Source organism: Protopterus annectens, chromosome 1.part1 (assembly GCF_019279795.1).
Source record: "Protopterus annectens isolate FY-2018-M chromosome 1.part1, PAN1.0, whole genome shotgun sequence".
In the NCBI taxonomy this organism is placed as follows: Eukaryota; Metazoa; Chordata; order Ceratodontiformes; family Protopteridae; genus Protopterus; species Protopterus annectens.
This window is the reverse complement of record NC_056726.1, coordinates 992,245,570-992,265,129: the sequence shown is the minus strand read 5'-3', so window position 1 is coordinate 992,265,129 and position 19,560 is coordinate 992,245,570. Positions and strand designations below refer to the sequence as shown.

Genomic DNA, 19,560 nt, shown 5'->3' with positions numbered 1-19,560 from the left:
CTGCACATATGCCCAAATCACTGTAATCTGTTTGACCTTTTCTGCAATCAGAGCTACTTTGGCTTTTGCTCTTAAGTCCTCATTTCTTCATCTGTCCCACAGTGTACATCCTACCACGTCTCAGGCACTGCATCCCCATCACCTCCAGGTTCCTCAACTCCTCTGTCTTTACTGCCTAGGTCACTGCACCATGCAGTAGTACTTGTTGCACCACTGTTTTTTTACACAGTACTTTTCAGATTCTTTGGCATCCTTCTGTCATGTACTACACCTGGCACTACCGTTTAGCTGTAGACCCTCGGATTCTAGTTTTCACTGCCTCATTCAGACTCGTCTTCTCCTCAACCACTCCTAACAGATGCATGAAGCTGTTAACATGCTCCACTATTTTCCCTTCCATCTCAATTCTCAGCTTCCTAACGTCTTGCTCAGTCTGCCTGTAATGCCACATTGTATGCATACATCACTTTTGTTGATCTGGCTCCTCCGACCTGTTTGCTAATATAGTCCATTACCAGTATAAACAGCAGTGGGCTAAGAGATGACCCCTGATGCACACCCATTCCCACTGGGAAGCCCCTCTGAGAGTGAACACTGTTCATACTTGAGTCATTGGGTCCTTTGTACATAGCTTGCACTAATTCTAGCAATTCTTCTGGGACTTCAAACCACTGTAGGACTGCCCAAATCAGCTTTCTTGGGACATTGAATATACTTTTCTCCAAGTTTAGGAATGCACAGTTGGACTCTTTCCTCATCTCTAGTTTCTTCTCAACTACCTGTCTCACTGCTAACATCGGGTGAGTTGTGCTGCATCCTGATCTGAATTTGAAATGTTCGTCTCCCATCCCTACTTTATACTATTCTGCATAGTTATCACCCAGTCCAGAAATTTCATGCATTGTGACAGGAGTTTGATACCTCTATACTGTGCACAGTTGTTAACGCCCCCCTTTGTTCTTGAACACTGGCACTAGTACACTTATACTAATCAAATGTCAATAAATACATACAAACATAAAATATTTATTGTCCAGTCATCTGGGACACTTCTCTCCACACTGCTATGAGTACCCTCAATAGCAATTTCTCCCTCATCTCACCCAACATCTCTATACATCTGCTGTGACCTCATTTGAGCCTGTTGCTTTCCCCAGCTTCATTTTCTTTGCGCTGTTCTTACTTCTTCTAGGGTGGGCTCCTCCTCTTCTCTCACCATAGACTGTGTCTGGGGCAGTATAGCTTCTGTTGGGATTTTTTTCACTTAGAAGCTGCTGGAAGGACTCTATCTGCCTTTGAGGTTCTGTGGACTGGTTAGTGGGTCATTGCCACCATCCCTTATGAAGGGTGTCTGACTGTCTAGCTTTCTCTTTGCCTCGCAACCTGGTATTGTTTCTTTGTGCCATCTACAGAGCCACTTTCCAGAAGCAACTCCTTTTTTGTTACCCGACCAGTATTCCTTCCTAGCCTAATCAGTCTTTTCTACTGTCCACTTTTTCCTGCACTCCTTTCTTTTGACAACTTCCTGGACTTCTGCATTCCACCACCAGCTTTCCTTAAGTACCTTATTTATATACCTGGATCAGCCACTTATCTGTTGTATAGTCCTCACACATCATGTTTTCAGGCACTGCCATTCTTTGACCTATTTTCTCCTTCCTGAGGTACTAGAGCCCCAAGTAATTCCTTTAACTCCTGTGCTTTCTCTCCAGTCAACTTCCAGGTTTTCAGCATGGTCTTTGTTGATCCTGGAGCCTTCTCGGCCCACTGCTTGCAGCTAATTGTGGTAACCAGTGGTTTATGCTATGGGCTAACCGTTCCACTGGGGATGACTTTTGCAATGCTGATTCTACCCCAGTGCTCCTTCCTTACTTGGAGGACGTCCACTGGAGTTGCATGTTGGCCCCTCTTGTATGTGCTCTTTTGATGGTCTCTCTGAACCATGTGTTGGCTACTATCAAGCCATTTGCCAGACGGAAGTCTAGAATGATTTTTTTTATTCCTGTTGCTCCTACCCATGTGGACCTAGAGAGTCCTCATATCCTGATGTCCTTCTACTCCCATGTTGCAGTATTCTTTACATGAAGGACTCCTCACCCAAGCAACCCAAAAGTCTGGCCAGTATATCAAAGACTTAAGCTACAGCTAGGCATGCAATGCTGCACATACGATGCAGCTGAATGTAGGCCATAAAAGTGATGTCTGCATATACCATCCTCAGAACTTCCCTCCTGCCAGTCCGAATGTCAGCTTCTACCATTTGTCTGATCACCAGAGTTGCTGTACTTTCAGATAAGTGCCCAGTTAGGGGAAAATTTATTTGTGCTTTTGCTACTGCACGTTTCTCTTAGGTTAATGTCATCCAAGAAGAGCAAGTGCCACTGTAGAAGACAGATTCCACACAAAGACCATCACGATCCATGTCCTTTTTGCCTGGGGTCTGCCCATGACTACAAGGCCTACGCTATTTGTCAGGAATTCGTTCCTAAGGCACTCCACAGTCATCTTTCTGCCCTTAATATATATACTTGGAGAACCAGAGGCTAAAGTGACTGGAAGCTCACTTGATGGACCCGATAAACCTTCCATAGCGAGTGCTAAAGAAAAAGGTGAAGAAGGTAAAGCCTGAATCTTCAGCTGTGCCTCTAATCCCAAACGTCCCCTCTTGAGGCCAGTGAATGCAAGGAGGTCTGTACAGTGACTGATCCTCTTCCATCTGCAGGAACTAATTTAGAAGTTGCTAGGGACAGCTCCCAAAGCACAACTGCAGAGTCATCGCAGATGTTTATTTTGGATGGTAAGGGGGAACTATGGCTTGCTCGATCAGACATATCTCGCAGTACCTCTCCTGCTTTACTAATGGGTGACTTGCAGACATCTGTGCCAGATCCGAGGCCTATGTCGGACCAGCCTACCCAGCCTAGGGTAGAGTCTCCACAATCAGAAGAAGCAAATTAAAAAAAACATCTTGCTTCTTCAAAGGATTCTTCTCTGGATTGGCAGGCCTTTTCTCAGGGAATCCTGAAAGCCTTTTTAGCAGTAAGGCCCTCCTCTTCTCAACTATGTACGCCTGTATTTCCTCCACCTCTTTTGCTTAGGAGTGATACAGTGGAACATGAGGCCCTTGAAGAAGAGGATTCTTCCTCAGATGAATTTCTGGCCTACTCCACTCAAATTGACTCTCCCAGGGTTATGCTTCCCCTGAGATGGATTCTAATGGTGGGGACTCGCCTGAGGAAGACATTTCCTTTGGTGAAATTATTTCCAAAAATGAGGGATTTTTTTTAAGTGTGAAAGGTCTCAGAAGTACAAAACAGGTACTATGACCTCTTGAAAATGGACACTCCACCTTCGGCCATCCCACCTGTGATATCAGCCTTTCAGGATGCCTTTCTTTCAGTATCCAAAATCCCTGATTCTCAACCTCCTGCACTCAATATGGCAGACAGATTTTATAAAATCCCTGAGGACAGTAAGCTTCTGTTCAAATGCCCTCCTGCAGACCCAGCTGTAATTTCATTTTCTGCAGGCAAAGCTTCTAGACTACCTTCCACTATCCTACTGCCCTCTGATAAGGACAGTAAAATGATGGAGAGGCTTGAGAAGAAGGCTTACACCTCCTCCACTCTGGCTTTTAATGCCATTAATTATCAGACATGTCTAAATATGTGCTAGCCGTATTTAATCAGGCTACTAAAGTGATGCCACGTCTTCCAGATTCAGCAGCCAAGTCTCAACTCTTTTCGCTCCTGTCATTTACTTCTCCAGTTACCAGACACGCCATTAAATGCAGTTATGATGCTGCAATGGTCTCTGCAAGATCAGCAACATCTGGATCTGACCTCAGGAGGCACTCCTGACTGAGGCTGCAGCCCTTGCCTGAGGATTTCAAGGCAAACATAATGGATGCACCCCCTGGACAACTCAGTCTTTTTTGCCCAAATGCTACCATCCTAAAAAAAACACTCCAAAGAAAAAAGCTGCAGGAACGGAAGCATATCCTTGTCTGTCCAGTTCCAAAATAACACGGGAATTACCCTTCCAAGCCTAACTTTATAAGGAAAAGAAACGCATCTTATCGACCTCACAAGAAACGCTCGCATAAACAAACTCCTTCAAGATCTCAGCATCTTCCACTCAAAAAAAAAACCTTTCCAGTCAAGCCAGGTAGCCTGTCACTACCTGGCCATAGTCTCAAAAATTACACTATCCCTGCACCTCTCTCACTCCCTGTCTACATGGACAAACATTACCACAAACGGGTTCTGTTCATTATCCAAAACTGTTACTTAATGACTTGGAAATCCATTCTTCCCTTCAAGGGCATCCCATAACCCCCAAGGGACCAGATTCATCTCTTTCCACAGGTGGATCAAGATTTGTTCTCACAGGGGACCATTCAAGAAGTTCCTTTCACAGAAAGAGGAAAAGGATTCTATTCCAGGATGTTCTTAGTCCCCAGGAAAGAAGGTCCTTGGAGACAGATATTAGATTTGTCCCAGCTCCATCTTTTCATACAAGTACCCACCTTCCTGTGCTTCCAACGGTCTGAGCATGTGGAAGATGCTCTTAAGCTGTGGAAGCTGGCTGGCCATTCTATCCTAGGCAGGATATAACCCATACAGTTAAGGGTACACTTCAGAAGTGCTCAAGTGATAAGCATACATTGGGCACGTCACAGAGGACCTTAATGGCTTGAAGATGCCCCTGTATGAAGGTGCAATTTTAGGAGGGTTGAGGTGCTGGCAAAGGCAAGAAAATCATTCCTCTTAGTCCTACAGACAGGACCCTCCATAACCAACAGTCATCTCCCCAGAAGGGCTCAAACAGAAGGAAAATAAGTTAACCTCTACGACACAGATGGGAATCACCTGATAAGCAGGCATATGAGAAACAGCAACTGTACAGTTAGGGTTGGGTGACTGTAGGTGGCATTGGGAGGTGATACCCTAGGTCCTTGTGCTGGTATCAAGAAATACTAAAGAATCATGCAATCCCTCACATATGCTTTGTCATTTTCAACCAGGTGTCAGACAGGCTTTAATCACCTCTGAGGCACTGATTTTCAAAGTCCCAGCATATGCAGAAAGGCCAGAAGGATCAGTTCAGTCTTCTCTGCTTACCTCTAGAGATGATTCTTGCTTGTTAGTGAAGAATTTCCAATGTCTGAGTTTAAGATCAGAGATGAACCTTTGAGATTGAAAGATCAATGGTTGGCCATTAAATAATTGTCTACAAAAAGAGCTTTTCAGCGAATGGTTCTTGCATTAAAGATGGAACAGAACTGGCAACGAGGGACGTTGTGGTCTGGGCCTAAACAAGTGATGCAGTAAGAATGAAAGATTCGGTGTGGGATCTGCTTTCCACAGGCGAAACAATTAATTGTTAACTTTTTCGGACATTGGTTAGAGCAAGAAAAAATGGTCCCCAATGGGGTACTTAGCTGGTAGCGACCGACCGGCACTCAGGTGAACTGCTTCTGCTATGGGCTCCACAGCAAGAAAGACTGATGTAATGACGTCGGCTGCCTTGCTTTATAGCAATGATGACCTGACGTCAGATTACAGGCGATGGCAGCTGGCGCACAAAAACACTGACTCTGGTATTTGGCCCGACCGAGGGCTACCACAGCAGGGATAACCCACGGGTGATGACTGCAACAGTGAAACACGAAGAACATCAGGACTGCCTGAGCTGAATGTCTTCCTCCAAAAAAACATGTTCCACAGTGGAGACCATCTCTGTCATGGCCATCAGTATAGGCCATACAGAAGTCTGATCTACACAGATAGTTTGCCACAGTGAGGGCTCAAGCATGCAAAGGGTTTTGCCAAGGACCTGCCTTCTGCTCAGGCTCTATGGCTCCTACCTAGGATCATGTAATAGACCATTTGGTTGATCCCTGCATGAGTAGTCTTCCACTGCCATCATGCTTCAAGCAGTAAGACATACATAACATTTATCACAGTACCTGGAGATAGGTAGACAGTGTCTTACAATGCCTTCTATGAGGAGCAACACTGCTGGTGATTCTAGAAGATTTGAAACTGCAACTCCTTTATGAGTCCTGATTCATGATCTCCCAACTACAAGAATTTTACTTTACAGACATCAAAAATGAAGCATGCTAAGATAAGATGTGATATGAACAACTAACAAAAATACATCTATGGGCTAGGCATGTAAAGGCTCCAGGGCCATTAGCCTAGTACACACCTATGAATATGGGGGGATGCAAGCAATGCTTCCTTGCATCAAACATTCCTGATTTTACAGAATGTCCATGATTTTGTTCCAGATTTTTACTTTGCCCTAATAAAATTTTAGATTTTCTGATAAAATCACCAAAAAATACATGCAATCTCAGACAGGATTTCATACTTTTTATTGTTCAGAAAACCCACCATTCTCATAATTTTTTAAGTGAATGTCAACAATATTTTAAAAAAGTCCCTGATTTTGAGACTTGGTATCTCTCCAAATAATTTTTGGCTTTCTTGAGCAAAGAACTTGGCAGTTATGGTTTCTTTTTTGGTAGGGGGTGCCACAAAGTGCACTAGCAGCAGAAAATAAATTATTTATTGATATTTGTTGAGTTGGAAAGTCCACTGGGTCAGGAACCCATTTTCAAAGGAGACCTGGGGAAAAAGCTCCACAATTAATACAGCCAAATAATAATACAAACACTTGACAAAAAAATTTTAAAAGCAGAAATATGCAAAAATCAAAAAAAAAATTATAAAAGTAGAATACACAGACAATATAAAACTTATCAGTATGTATCGGAACTTATATAAACTTAGATAACAGTTGGTAGTATAGTACAAAGCTTGAGTGGTTTCTTTTTGGCATTGAATGAAAAAAAACATGGCAGTTCTTGCCGAACAGTTACAGCGGTAATAGAGCTGTGTTGCTGTCAGGGTAAAAGTTATTTTAAACTACGGAACTGGGTTAGAAATAAGTAGTGAAGATTTTACGGTGGTTTGCTTGATTTGCATTGGCATTTGAGGTTATGTAGGAAGTAAGTTTTTAATGCTACTTTACATGTCTTTATATAGTCTATTTGAGTAATATGGGAGGATAAGGAGTTCCATTTTTAAGCAATGCTATGGGAGAACAATCTTGGATCTTAACAGGAGCTGTCATAAGAGGGCTGTTGGGCAGGAGATCCTTGCACTTTACAGACTTTCCCAAAACATCAGAAAGATTAGTTGCATAAGAACCATAACCTTATATGTCCTTCTCTTCCATGTTGCAGTATTCATAACTGTACGGAAGTCGCTGCCTGCAGCACCAGACATCCGGACAGTATGCCAAAGTCTTAGGAGCAGGGGTACATACAACATTGCCTGCCAGAGCCATAAACGGACGTCGACTATAAAAGTGACGTCTACATGTACCCACTTCAGAAATGACTGCCGCATACAGTAGTACCCCTGGGAAGCAGCAAAAGAAAAATCTTTTCAGATCCATATATGCCACCAGCACCTTTACAGAACTATGTGTCCGTTGTGCCCTGTTTGGATGGAGAGGAGCTAGGGGGGTGCCATACAAGAAAGACAAACAGGGTAGGGGGGGCTGAATACTGCAACATGGAAGAGAAGGACATCTAAGGTTATGGTAAGTTCTTACACAACTATGTCCTGTCCTATTCACATCTTGCAGTATTCATACCTGTAGGGAGAGTACTAAAGCTTTAGGTATGAGGCCTGGGCAGTAGGTTGAAAGGTCTGGTCTATGAGACCCTGTAAAATTGACCTAGCAAACCCTGTTCTGGCTCTAGAAATCAAATCTAGTTTGTAATGCTTGGTAAAAGTATGAACTGAAGACTAGGTGGTCGCCTCCACTATGGAAGCATAGTCCACCCCCCCTAATAAAAGGGTGCTGAAGAGGCAGCTACCCTAGTAGAATGAGCGCTCACATTGGAAGTTAAATATTTTCCATGAAGTGAATAACAAGCAGAAATAGCTTTCGAAATCCATGATGATGTAGTCTGCTTAGAGAGTGCTTTCCCGAAAGCCCCTGGGTGAAAGGAGACAAACAGCTGGTCAGATTTCCTAATAGATTTGGTTTTGTCCAGGTAATACTAAAGTTGTCTGAGAACATCCAAGGAATGCAAAGTTTTCAGAGGAATTTTGAGGTTGAGGGAAGAAAACAGGAAGGTTATTGGTCTGATTTAAAAGGACAGCTCATTAACCACTTTAGGCATGAAGGGAGGATTAGTCCTGAGGGAGACCCTGTGCCTATGGAAGATAAGGTAAGGAGGGGTAGCCATAAGAGCTTGGATTTCCAAGACCCTCCTGGCAGATGTGAGGGCCACCAGCAGTACTGTTTTCCAAGTACATAGCTTAAGTGATGCTGAGTGAGCTGGTTCAAATGGAGGTAGTGAGTTTTTCAAGGACAAACTTAAGGTCCCATGAAGGAGAAATGGGTTTACAAGGGGGTCTGATATGGAGGACCCCTTTTAAGAAGAGTTTTACCTCTAATCTGGAAGCCAAAGCAGGTACTAAGGGAAGACAGGCAGAAATGGCTGGCAAGTGTACTTTAACAGAAGAGTAGGTCAGCTCTGAATGTAGAAGGTCACACACGTAAGAAAGGACCATGGGTACTGGAATAAAAAAAGGTCCTGTTTTTTTTCTTTTAACACCACCTGGAGAATCTTTTCCATTTTGACACAACTTCTCCTTGTACTAGGATTCCTGGCCTCCTGCAGGACATCGAGTACATCCTCTGAATATAGGAGACTGAAGGGGATCAGAACTATATCACCCATATGGGGAGTTTGAGGTTGAGCACCTGAGGGTATATCTTGTGTATGTCTTGTGTGAGTAGGTCAAATTGGTGGGGTAACCTGTGGTGATTGCCCTTGGCTAATAGGTAAAGTAGGGGGAAACAATGCTGTCTTAGCCAAAAGGGGATCACCAGCAGGATTTCTGGTTTGTCCCTCTGGATCTTCAGAAGGGCTTTTTGAATCTGTGTGAAAAAAGAGGTGTCCACTTTCCAAGCCTGTGGATGTGGATCTCTTGTGCAGGACAGAGGCATCTGCCTGATGCATACTTCACTTGTGAACTAGATCCAAGAACACCTCCCTGTGAAGCATCCATTCGTGGACGGTTGCAGAGGTTCTGCTGAGAGTGTCCTCCATCACATTCTCTGTAGAAGGAATGTGCACTGCTTGCAGGTCAATGTGTAGTTTTGCTGCTAGGGACCAAATCTAAATTGCCAAGCTGCAAAGAGGGTAGGACCTTGCCCCCCCCCTGCTTGTTGATACACCACCACAGGACAGTCATATTGTCTGTGACTACTTTCAAGGTGCCTGGTAGGAGAATTTGGTGGAATGTTTGCAATGCTAGGAGAAGGGCTCTCATCTCCGATACTGATGTGGTCCCTTTGTCTGAGGGAGGACCACTCTCCCTGAACTTTGCTCTGGTTGTTGCGATTTTGCAAAACTGCCCCCCAACCCAGATCTGAAGCATCTGTGTAGATATGTTGTGAGGGTGGAGAGGTCTGCAGAGGTATATCCTGATTGAGGTTGATGGCTGCAAGCCACCATTCCAGTTTTTTTTCAGAAATGGCAGAAGAGGGAGGGGAGTATCCAGAGGATGGGAATATTGGTTCCACCAACTCTTCAGAACCCATTGGAAATTCCTCATATACAGCCTTGCCAAGTGCAGCACGAGGATCAAGGATGCCATGTGGCCTAAGACTCTCAGGAATTCCCTGGCTAATAAGGTTTGGAGAGAGAGAAGAGTTTGAAAGTAATGTGTGAGGGCCTCTCCCTTCTGCCAGGGATGAAGGCTGACATCTTGTCGGTTCTTATCCTGCACCCTAAGATCAGGTCCTGGATGGAGGTCAGGTGAGACTTTTGCTGGTTCACAGTGAACCCTAGGTCTGCCACAGGTTTTGGAGACCATGTGTAAGTGATGGTGAAAAGTGTGGCAGTCCTGGTGGAGGAGTAACAGGTCTTCAAAGTATGGGTATACTTAAATGCCCTGCATTCTGCAGTGGGCAATAATTGGAGCTAAGCACTTTGTGAATGCTCTGGGAGCTGTGGAGAGCCCAAATGGCAATGCAGAAAACTGAAATTGCAAGGAACCCACTGAGAAACGTAGGAATTTCCTGTAGCTGGGGTGAATGGGGATATGAAGATAGGCATCCTTCAGATCCAGGGATACCGTGAAAGCTAGGTGGGGAATGAGTGGGAGATAATGATGCAAGGTGAGCATTCTGAAGGTAGGAACCTTGAGAAAAAAATTGAGGACTGACAAAACCAGAACTGGTCTCCAAGGATCATCTTTTCTTGGGACCAAAAACATCCTGGAGTAAAATCCCTTGTTTGTCTGATCTGGAGTAGCTCTTTCTCTAATGACCTGAGCTAGCAACTGATGCATAATTGGAGGGAAGAGATGAAGCGGACTTGGAGAGGGTTGGCACATCCCCTCGAAAGGAGGAATTGTCCAAGTAAAAAATATCCTTTTTGAATGATGGAGAGGACCCCAAGCCTCTGAGGTGATTTTCCGTCAGGAGGGTAGGGAAAGGGTGAGGTAGAGGGATGAGGGGGGTGGAGGTGGGTAAAGAGTTTGAGTCAAAGTTGAGGGGCTCTGTCGGGGTCATGTTGTCTCCGAAAGGGAGTATACAGCAGAAGAAGAGGATGGTCTAGGAGTAGAGTGTTTCCTAGACTGTTTCCATCTCTTAGCCTGTGGGGCAGTACACTGAGATGACTGGCTGCTAACAAAAGTGGTCGAGGGTAGTTCCTATGGTACCTAGGACTAGGGGAGACTAGCAAATGTTATAGGTTCTGCAACTCCTTGCGTTGTCTTGAAGGGATTTTAGGAGCTCTCCTGAAGCTGCACCAAAAGGGCCTTATTATCAAGTGGTGCATCCAGCAATTTGGTTTGTACATCCATGGGAAGTGTGTCTGGAGTCTCACCCAGGAGTATCCTCTTTACAGGAGTGGATGAATGCATAGGTTTGGAAGCAGACACCTAGGTGGATGGAAAGGCAGGAGTAGGCCTCCTCTGATGCCACGAGTCGTGGTTCCCCCTCGCCATCATGAGCTGGTGGCTGATCAGCCTCAGCAGACATACTCTGACTTTCCGCCAAACCGGCTTTCACCATGGTTCCCAGTTCTAGTTGTGAAACAGACATCCAATGGGACCCTGGGCTAACATCTGCCTTGAGAGTCTCATCAGACTCCTGAGGTGCAGCATGGCTGTCAGGCCTAACTTTTCTGGCCTTCTTCCGAAGCAGCTCCATGGAGGTACCTACCCCACCCCTTCATGCCTAAACCGGAGTCTTTGGTTTTCTAAGTAAAGTTTTAAGGCAGCCAGGCAGCTGCGTAGTGTTTTGGGCATGAAAGACTCACAGATGTCGCAAAACTTATGGTAGTGGCCTTCACCTAAATAAAACAAGCACTGATCATGCATGTCCTTATGTGAAATTTGTCTTCCACAAGCACACTTCCCCTTCCTAGCTGACATGTATGTTTGAAAAGCTAGAAAAATGGTAAAGAATAACCCAAAAGGGTACTTATCCATATTGGGACGGCCAAAACAAACGATAGAACTGATTACTGGAGCTGGCGATCAGAGGCCCGTAGATTACTGCAGCAGTAAAGTTCTGAAGTGAGTACGTGCAGACGTCACGTTTATAGCCAACGTCACTTTATGGCTATGGCAGGCAACATCGCACGTACCGATGTCTGGTGCTGCAGGCAGCGACCTCACTACAGTTATGAATACTGCAACATGAGAATAGAAGGCCATCATTTTAATATCCATTCATACAAAATTGCATCCACAATATTAATCTGATTAAAAATTCATCCTTGCAGCAAATTGCCTTCAACTACCTCCTACCTTCCACAGATATGGCAATATTTTGCTTTGAGGTCAAAAAACAAACTACAAGCAAAAGGATTAAATGCTGTGCTATGAAGTGGATGTCTTGGGTCAGGGAAGAGCAACCAGGCTAGTCACAAACAGAGAGAATGAGGATAAGAGTTAGAAAGATGGAGAGCTGCGCTCGCTGCAAGACTGACCATACCATCAGCTACTACCACCTCATCAAGCAACAAAACAGTTTACAAATAAAAAGCAAGAAGACATTTAATACATACCTTTTTCTTCCGCACATCATATCCACATTGCGTGTTTACAACCGTTTGCTACAATGAATAAGGGGGGAAAAAAGACTGTTTTAGCAAACTGCAAGAAGGCAAGCATCAACGATTTCAAAACAAGACAGGCTTTTTTTTTAATACATCAAATACACTAAAAGAGTTATAACAGAGTTATATTTTTCCATCACAATTATCAGCTTCATGCTAAGGTTTCTTTTTGTACCATAATGTTTACTAGTAAATGTAACATTTAGATAACCAATGGGGGGGCTGGAAAGGACCACTGTTTTGAAGGGCAATGCCTACTGAATCTAGGTGGTTGCACCTCTAGGAATTTAACAGTTTGCATAGATTTAGCCTTTTTTCCCCATCTTTTAAGAACCTCTTCTATTTTGGTGCCAAACAGTCCTTATTCAAAGGAGCGTCTAGTAATTTAGATTTGACATGATCTGGCAAGGTCTGCTCCTTCAGCCAAGCATGTCTTCTCAGTACAGAGCCAGTGACTGCTGCCCTGCAAGATGCTTCTAGTGCATCAAAGCCACACTGCAAAGTATGCTTACTTACTTGATTTGCAGAATGCATAAGCTCCTGCAGTTCTTTATTTTCTGCACAATCTGGAAAAGTTACCGCTTTTTGTTTAATAGGTTCCATAATATGTTGCTGGTATTTCAGCATGTGAAACTGGCAATTCAATGCCCTGATAGCAAGAGTTGCAGAGGAGTATACCTTCTTACCCCATCTGTCCAAAGCTCTGGAATCCCTGTCCGAAGGGGTAGGATTTTTGGCTGTAGTTGCCTTAATACCTTTAGGTCTCTGGGTCAGCAGTAGGGTACTTGAAAAGAAACTTGTGAGAATCAGGTACTCTGTAGTACCTGTCTGGTTTCCTAGGGGCAAGAGGTAAAGTGGATTCCATGAAAACATCATCCACAACCTCCAGGGGGACAGGGGGTATAGCAAAGGCCTGTACTGAGGCAACTGTAAAAATTCTCGGAGTCTTTTTTGGACTGAGGATAGTCTTGGCATTCCCAGCGGAAATGCTCTCAAAGTGTGCAAGGTTTCACCAAAAGAAAAATCCTCTGGAGGGCAGGCAGAAGGAATGGATTCCTCTGCATCTGAATCCTCACAGGTGGATAAGGGCATGTCTTCATAGTCAAAAAGGTCAGCGTAATCTGACTCCTGGTCTGTAGAACCCGAAGGGAACTCAGTTCTTTGTCTCTAAGCAGGGGAAGGTTGGCTTCCCCTAATCAGCATAACAAGGTCTTCAGCCATTCTAAGCATTTGATTTTGTGGCATGGGTGCCTGAGCATGCACTATGGTCATCGGTTTTCTAGGTGTAGTGCGTACTCTGGGCCTAAGAAACTCTGTAGTCTTGGTTGTAAAATAAGGCGTCGGTTTGATTCGAACATTGGTGGGACGAAAAACTCCCTTAGAAGCTTGTGTCTGCACAGTGGCTCTGGACCCATCCAAGGTAGAGACATCCACAGGTTCCATAGTCAAATAAGCATCTCGCAGCATACCGGACTCCGAATGGGTCTCGGCAGAGGCCTGCGAATCCACAGAAGCAAGCATCAGGGGCTGCAAAGGCGCCTCACTGAGTACCAGCGGACTGGAGACTAGCTTAATGGAAGCGTCGTCGGCAGTTTTGGACCTATGCAGTCTGTCTCTGTCTCTATGCTTACATTTTTCGAAAGATCGGTAGTTGGCTGGCTTACCGAAGCCATTTCCAAATACAGAGATCGGGAGCGAAAGAATTTAGTGACAAGGATAGCCAGACGATGAATGGTTCGGGCATTAAACAAAGCACAAAACAGACAGCTAGGGACGTCGTGGTCTAGGCCTAAACAGGTGACGCAGTAAAAATGAAAATCTCTGTGAGGTATTTGCTTTCCACAGGCAAGACAATTATTAACTTTTTCTGACAACAGTTAGAGCAAGAAAAAAGGATCCCCAATGGGGTGTTTAGCTTTAGAAGACTTCAGGATTATTCAACTCGAAAACGAAAATTCAGGTAGTGGCCAATCGACACTTGCCAACTGCTTTTGGCTCCCACGGCAAGAAAGACTGATGTCATGGCATTGGCTGCCTGTTTTTATACCCCTGACGACCTGACGTCATGGAAGAAGTGATGGCATCCGACACAGAAATACTAAGTGTCTGGGTATTCAGGCCGACTGAGGGGCTACCTGCAGGCAGATAACCCAAGTGTGATGACTGCAACAGTGAAACACGAAGAACATCATACAAATATAGCTAAGGAATGGAGCTGTCATAAACCATATTTTTTCCTAAGAGACATTCCAACTGGTTAAGCATTAACAGCAGTGCAGAAGATGGCCTAACCCTGCCATTTACAAACCACATACTTTTCAGCAGTGACACTTTGAGAATGTCCCAGTTTTAGACAAAGTAACATGACTGGGGCAAGGGTATACAAGGAAAACAAATACCTTCCTAGAGGGAGCATTATTTTGTGACCTCTACTCTCAGGCAGTATTTATGCTTCAGTGTGCATTCATCTAGACTTGAAGCTATTGTATGCTCTTGTCAGACAGTGTTAATTTCATCTAGTCTGCTCCGTTTGCTTTGCTTTTGGTAACAAATGATGTCTTCCCAAGTAATTCTGTTTTGTAACTGCCACATTCTGCAATGCAGTAGTCTTACTTCATTAATGGTTGGAAACAGATGCAATGTACACATCAGTAGCCTATAGCCGGTTACAGAAATGTTACCAGCACACCCATCCCTTTTGTTCTATTGGAAAGGTTCTGCCTTCTATATGGTACCTTTTGGCATTCTAATAATTGTATAACAATGCATGGATGCCAGTTACATGCTGCCACCTTCATCAGTTATGTACTTCAGTGTATGATGGTTAAAAGATTCCACAAGATATACATTCTTTAATAGGCTAGACCCATCAATTATCAAATTGTGCATACCATACTGGGTCTGATTCTACTTGTTCTTACACTAGAGTAAGTCACTTACACAACACAAAGCAAGGCTTTTAGAATCTGGCTTATAACTTCATAGGCAGGTACTAGGCTAGCTGCCCTTGCATGCCATTCCAAGCCTAGACAGTTTTCTTTTTTGTGCTGGATTTACCCCATTTGGCTACAGACAGGCCTTACTCATCCCATGTTCAATAATTATGTATTACCACTAATGAGAAAAACTGGGATCATACCACAGATATTTGGAAGGACCCATACATGGTATAAAGCATTTAGCTACTGTATCTGTCCATCACTAGAACAGTGGGCAGTCCTGGGGTAAATTGTCTGTTCCCCCATCCATAGATCTAAGCTGCAATTGAAAGTGGACAGGGATAAACTTTGATTTATGTAGATGGGGAGTCTGTTCCAGAGCACTGGTACCCTCTACAAAATGTACCTATTCCAACAAAAAACAAAACACGTGCAACACATATCTCACAAAGCCAGTGTGCCGAACAGTCACAGCCCTTAAGACTAAACAACACACCTGATACACTTATAATAGGTGACTCTATCGTCAGGCACACTGATGTCCCGCTCACCAGGCTGAACAAGGAGAGGGTCATGGTGAGCAGCCTGTCGAGCACTAGGATCCGCCACATAACACAAGCACTCAGGTCACTCCAAGGCAAGTACAAATATGACTCAGTCATTGTCCATGTTGGTGTGAATGACCTGAGACGTACCTCTCTGGACTACATGAAAAGAGACATAAAGGAGCTCTCTGAGCATGTAGCCCAGGCCGGTATGACCCTGACCTTGAGTAGCATCTTACTGTCACCAAGAATGATGCCACAATATGAAGACAAGATGATCAATTTCAACAATTGGCATAAGTACTGGTGTCATTCAAAGGGGATCCAATGCCTGTCAGCTTGGGATGATATGCTCGACAAGCCACGATGCTTCGCTAGGGACGGCTTGCACCTGTCACCCCTGAGTTTTCGGATATTGGCAAAGGCTCTTGCTACCCCCATAGTGCCTTTTTTAGGCAAGGCTCAAAAGACAAACCCACCTCCATAGGTATCATAAGGAATAAGAAACTAAGAGTAATGCTACTCAACGCCAGAAGTCTAAACCTCAAGATGCACGCACTCGAAACTCTCCTTAGCATGGAGAACATCGATATCTGTGCAGTAACAGAAACCTGGTTCAGGGCTCCCGAGAGCACCCCAGCACTACCAGGTTATACCTCATACCATGCTTTTCGCCCCAAAACTTGGACCGAACCACAAAAGGAGGGAGTATCGATATTCATCAAAGATACCCACACCTCCAGGTTGGTGGCAAAGCACGAAGCATCAGAGACTATCCATGTGCAACTAACAGTGGGTAAAACTGCCTTCCAGTTTATAGCCTGCTACAGACCACCCTCCCAAACCCAGGAACCCCACTCAGCCTTCCTGAGAACACTGGAAAATATGAAGGTCTCTCCAAACACCATTATATTGGGCGACTTCAACTACCCAAACAGACTGGGAGCATTACTCTAGCTCCAACACCCTAGCCCAAAGGTTCCTAGAATTTATAAACTCAAATGCTATGGAACAACTTGTTACCACTCCCACAAGAGGGGAAAACATACTGGACCTGATCATCACCAACATGGGGACTCTATGCTCCAGACCAGAAGTGTATCCCTCACTGGTAAGATCAGACCATAAACTAATCTCACTGGATATTCACATCCCGACCCCACCCCTGCCCAGAAAACCACAGTGAAAACTTCTCTAAAGCAAATTTCACACTCCTCAAAACCGAGGTGGAATCCTTCAAAGCCCCGGGCCTGTGGAAAATCTGCCCAGACCGCAGAATCCTTTATAAATGCATTCTATGAACACCTTCAGGAATGCATGGATCATGCGATCCCAAATAAAACCAAGACCCAATCCTCCAAAGGCAGGCGTCCTGTCTGGTGGACCCCAGCCATAAACAGACTATACAATAGAAGGAGGAAGCTACTAAATGATAGAGCAAAATCCCAAAAGGGAAGGCATCACTGATCAGTATTAGCAAAAACTATGGGCACTCATAAAATTGTCTAAGGCCAGCTTCGAGAGAAAAATTGCACAGGACACTAAGGATAATCACAAGGCTTTCTTTAGTTATGTTAGGAACCTGGGTGGTAATTCCCAGATATGCTCAGAATTAGTCCAAAATGACAAAAACTACACTGAACCCACAGATATTGCCAACATCCTAGCTGACAGGTTCAGCGCAAACTTCTCCCCCTCCCACCAAAGGGCAAATATTTATCCCAGCAGAGTGCTGCCCCTGACATCTCAGATGCTCAGGTAAGAGCCGCCTCTCCAAAGCAAAAACACAGCATCAATGGGACCAGACAGTGTCCCGGCTGCGTCCTACATGAACTCTGAGAAGAGCTAAACCCAAACATAAAACTACTGTTCAATCTCAGCCTTACTACAGGATATGTGCCCAAAGAGTGGCGTGCAGCAACAGTGGTCCCTCTCCATAAAGGTGGTGCCTCAACAGATCCTGGAAACTATCACCCCATAAGCCTGACTAGCTTGGTCTGCAAAGCTATGGAAAGGATCATCATGGACCTCATAAATAAAGATATTGGGGACCTACAGACACTGGATCCTACCCAGTTCGGCTTTGTTAAGGGCAGATCCTGCCTCTTAAACCTGGTTGATTTCTTTGAAACAGTCACCAAGGCCATTGGTGAGGGAAGGTGGTCCACACAGCCTACCTGGACCTCGCAAAAGCCTTTGACACAATACCCCACTCGGGCATTATAGATAAGCTCACCAGCTTAAATATAAACCCTATGTCACTAGATGGATTGCAAATTGGCTCAAGGACAGAACCCACATGGTTAGAATTGCTGGAGCCATGTCAGACTGCAAACCAGTTACAAGTGGTGTCCCACAAGGCTCAGTCCTGGGACCTCTCTTGTTCGGTATATATTTCTCGGAGGTACAGGCCAACACGGAAGGACTGTGGCTGACCAAGTTCGCAGATGACTGCAAACTGGGCACCATAATCGACTCTCCAGCCGACACAAGCATCCTCCAAAAGGGCCTCATAGAAACAGACAACTGGTGCCAGAGCCATGGCCTCAAGCTAAATGCCAAAAAGTGTATAGTCATCCCCTTTGGCAAAAACAAAGTGCCCACAAATTACCACATAGGTGGTATTCCATTAAGTGCAGAAGAAGTAATTAGGGACCTGGGGACCCACGTTGATAGCAATCTCTCATTTGACAACCACGTAGCCAAAGTGGTTAGAAAAACATTTTATATAGCCCACCTAATCATGAAGGGATTCACATCTAGATCAGGGGAGGTCATCGTGCCTCTTTACTCATCCCTCATCAGGCCCATAATTGAGTACAATGCCCCTTTTGGGATGTACCTTACCAGACACATGCAGCAACTGGAAAGACCCCAGAAGTACCTCACCAAGAGGATCAAAGGGCTCAAACAGATGCCATATGCTGCCCGGTTAAAGAAACTCCAGCTCTACTCAGTGGCATACCGCCTGTTCAGAGGCGATCTGTGCCTGACGTATAAAGCCATGTCTAACCCGGAATTAATGGACATGCTGCACCTCAGAAGATCCAAATCCCATCGAGCTACGCACTCGAGAGACTTGAACCTCAGCACTGAAATAAATAGGACATGCTGGAGGGACAGATTCATAACCCAGAGGCTCCCTTCACTTTGGAATAAAATCCCAGTCCAGGTTAGGCAGAGTCCCTCATTGACTCTCTTCAAGAGGAATCTTGATAAGTGGATGGGAGATCGTAGGTTTACCCCGGGTATCACTTCTGTGTCACTGTTAGACAGAGGCACAGTATACTAACCTCGAAAAAGGGCATAGCAAAATAAATTTAAAATGGGTGGCGAAAGCCAAACACATTCTGGATAGGCTTATAAATGCCCTAGGGCAGATAGCCTAGTATGAACCTATGAACATTCTATTGATGCTGCTGAAGAGGTTTCATCTCTGAAGTTCATATTTTACTTGAAGTAGAATTCCATGCATATATGTATTTATTTATTTGACATTTGTTGACCAGGATAAGCCAAGTAAGCAAATGCCCTTTTGCAGCAGAGTCCCGGGGAGAAAAGCTCCACATAACAAAATTTAACATTGAATCAAAAATACAAAAAAATACAAAAATTCAAAATAAAAAATATAAAAGTTATTAAAAACAATGATTGAACAAATATAAAGAAATCTAAGTAAATAAATAGATCAGTGGTGGGTGTTATCAATATAAGAAAGAAAAATTAACAATAATTTATAGATTAATACAAACAAGTATAGATACAACTGAACTAGGGCCAGGTAAATTGCTGAGATCTGGTAGTTCAAAAGTTTGGGTTGTTATTAGTAGGCTGCTGAGCATAGCAGTATACGAGATGCAAGGTAATAAACAAGGGCACAGAAAGCAGGTAACAATTACAGACTAGA

At 44.3% G+C, this 19,560-nt stretch overlaps 1 protein-coding gene across 1 annotated transcript in view; it reads right to left on the bottom strand.

The window, feature by feature from the left end:
- TSPAN14 (tetraspanin 14) overlaps nucleotides 1-19,560 on the bottom strand; it is an 826,639-nt gene that overhangs the window by 206,985 nt on the left and 600,094 nt on the right. Inside the window, exon 7 of the mRNA XM_044079435.1 lies at nucleotides 12,119-12,166. Coding sequence (XP_043935370.1) covers nucleotides 12,119-12,166 — 48 coding nt within the window. The remainder of the gene's footprint in view (nucleotides 1-12,118; nucleotides 12,167-19,560) is intronic.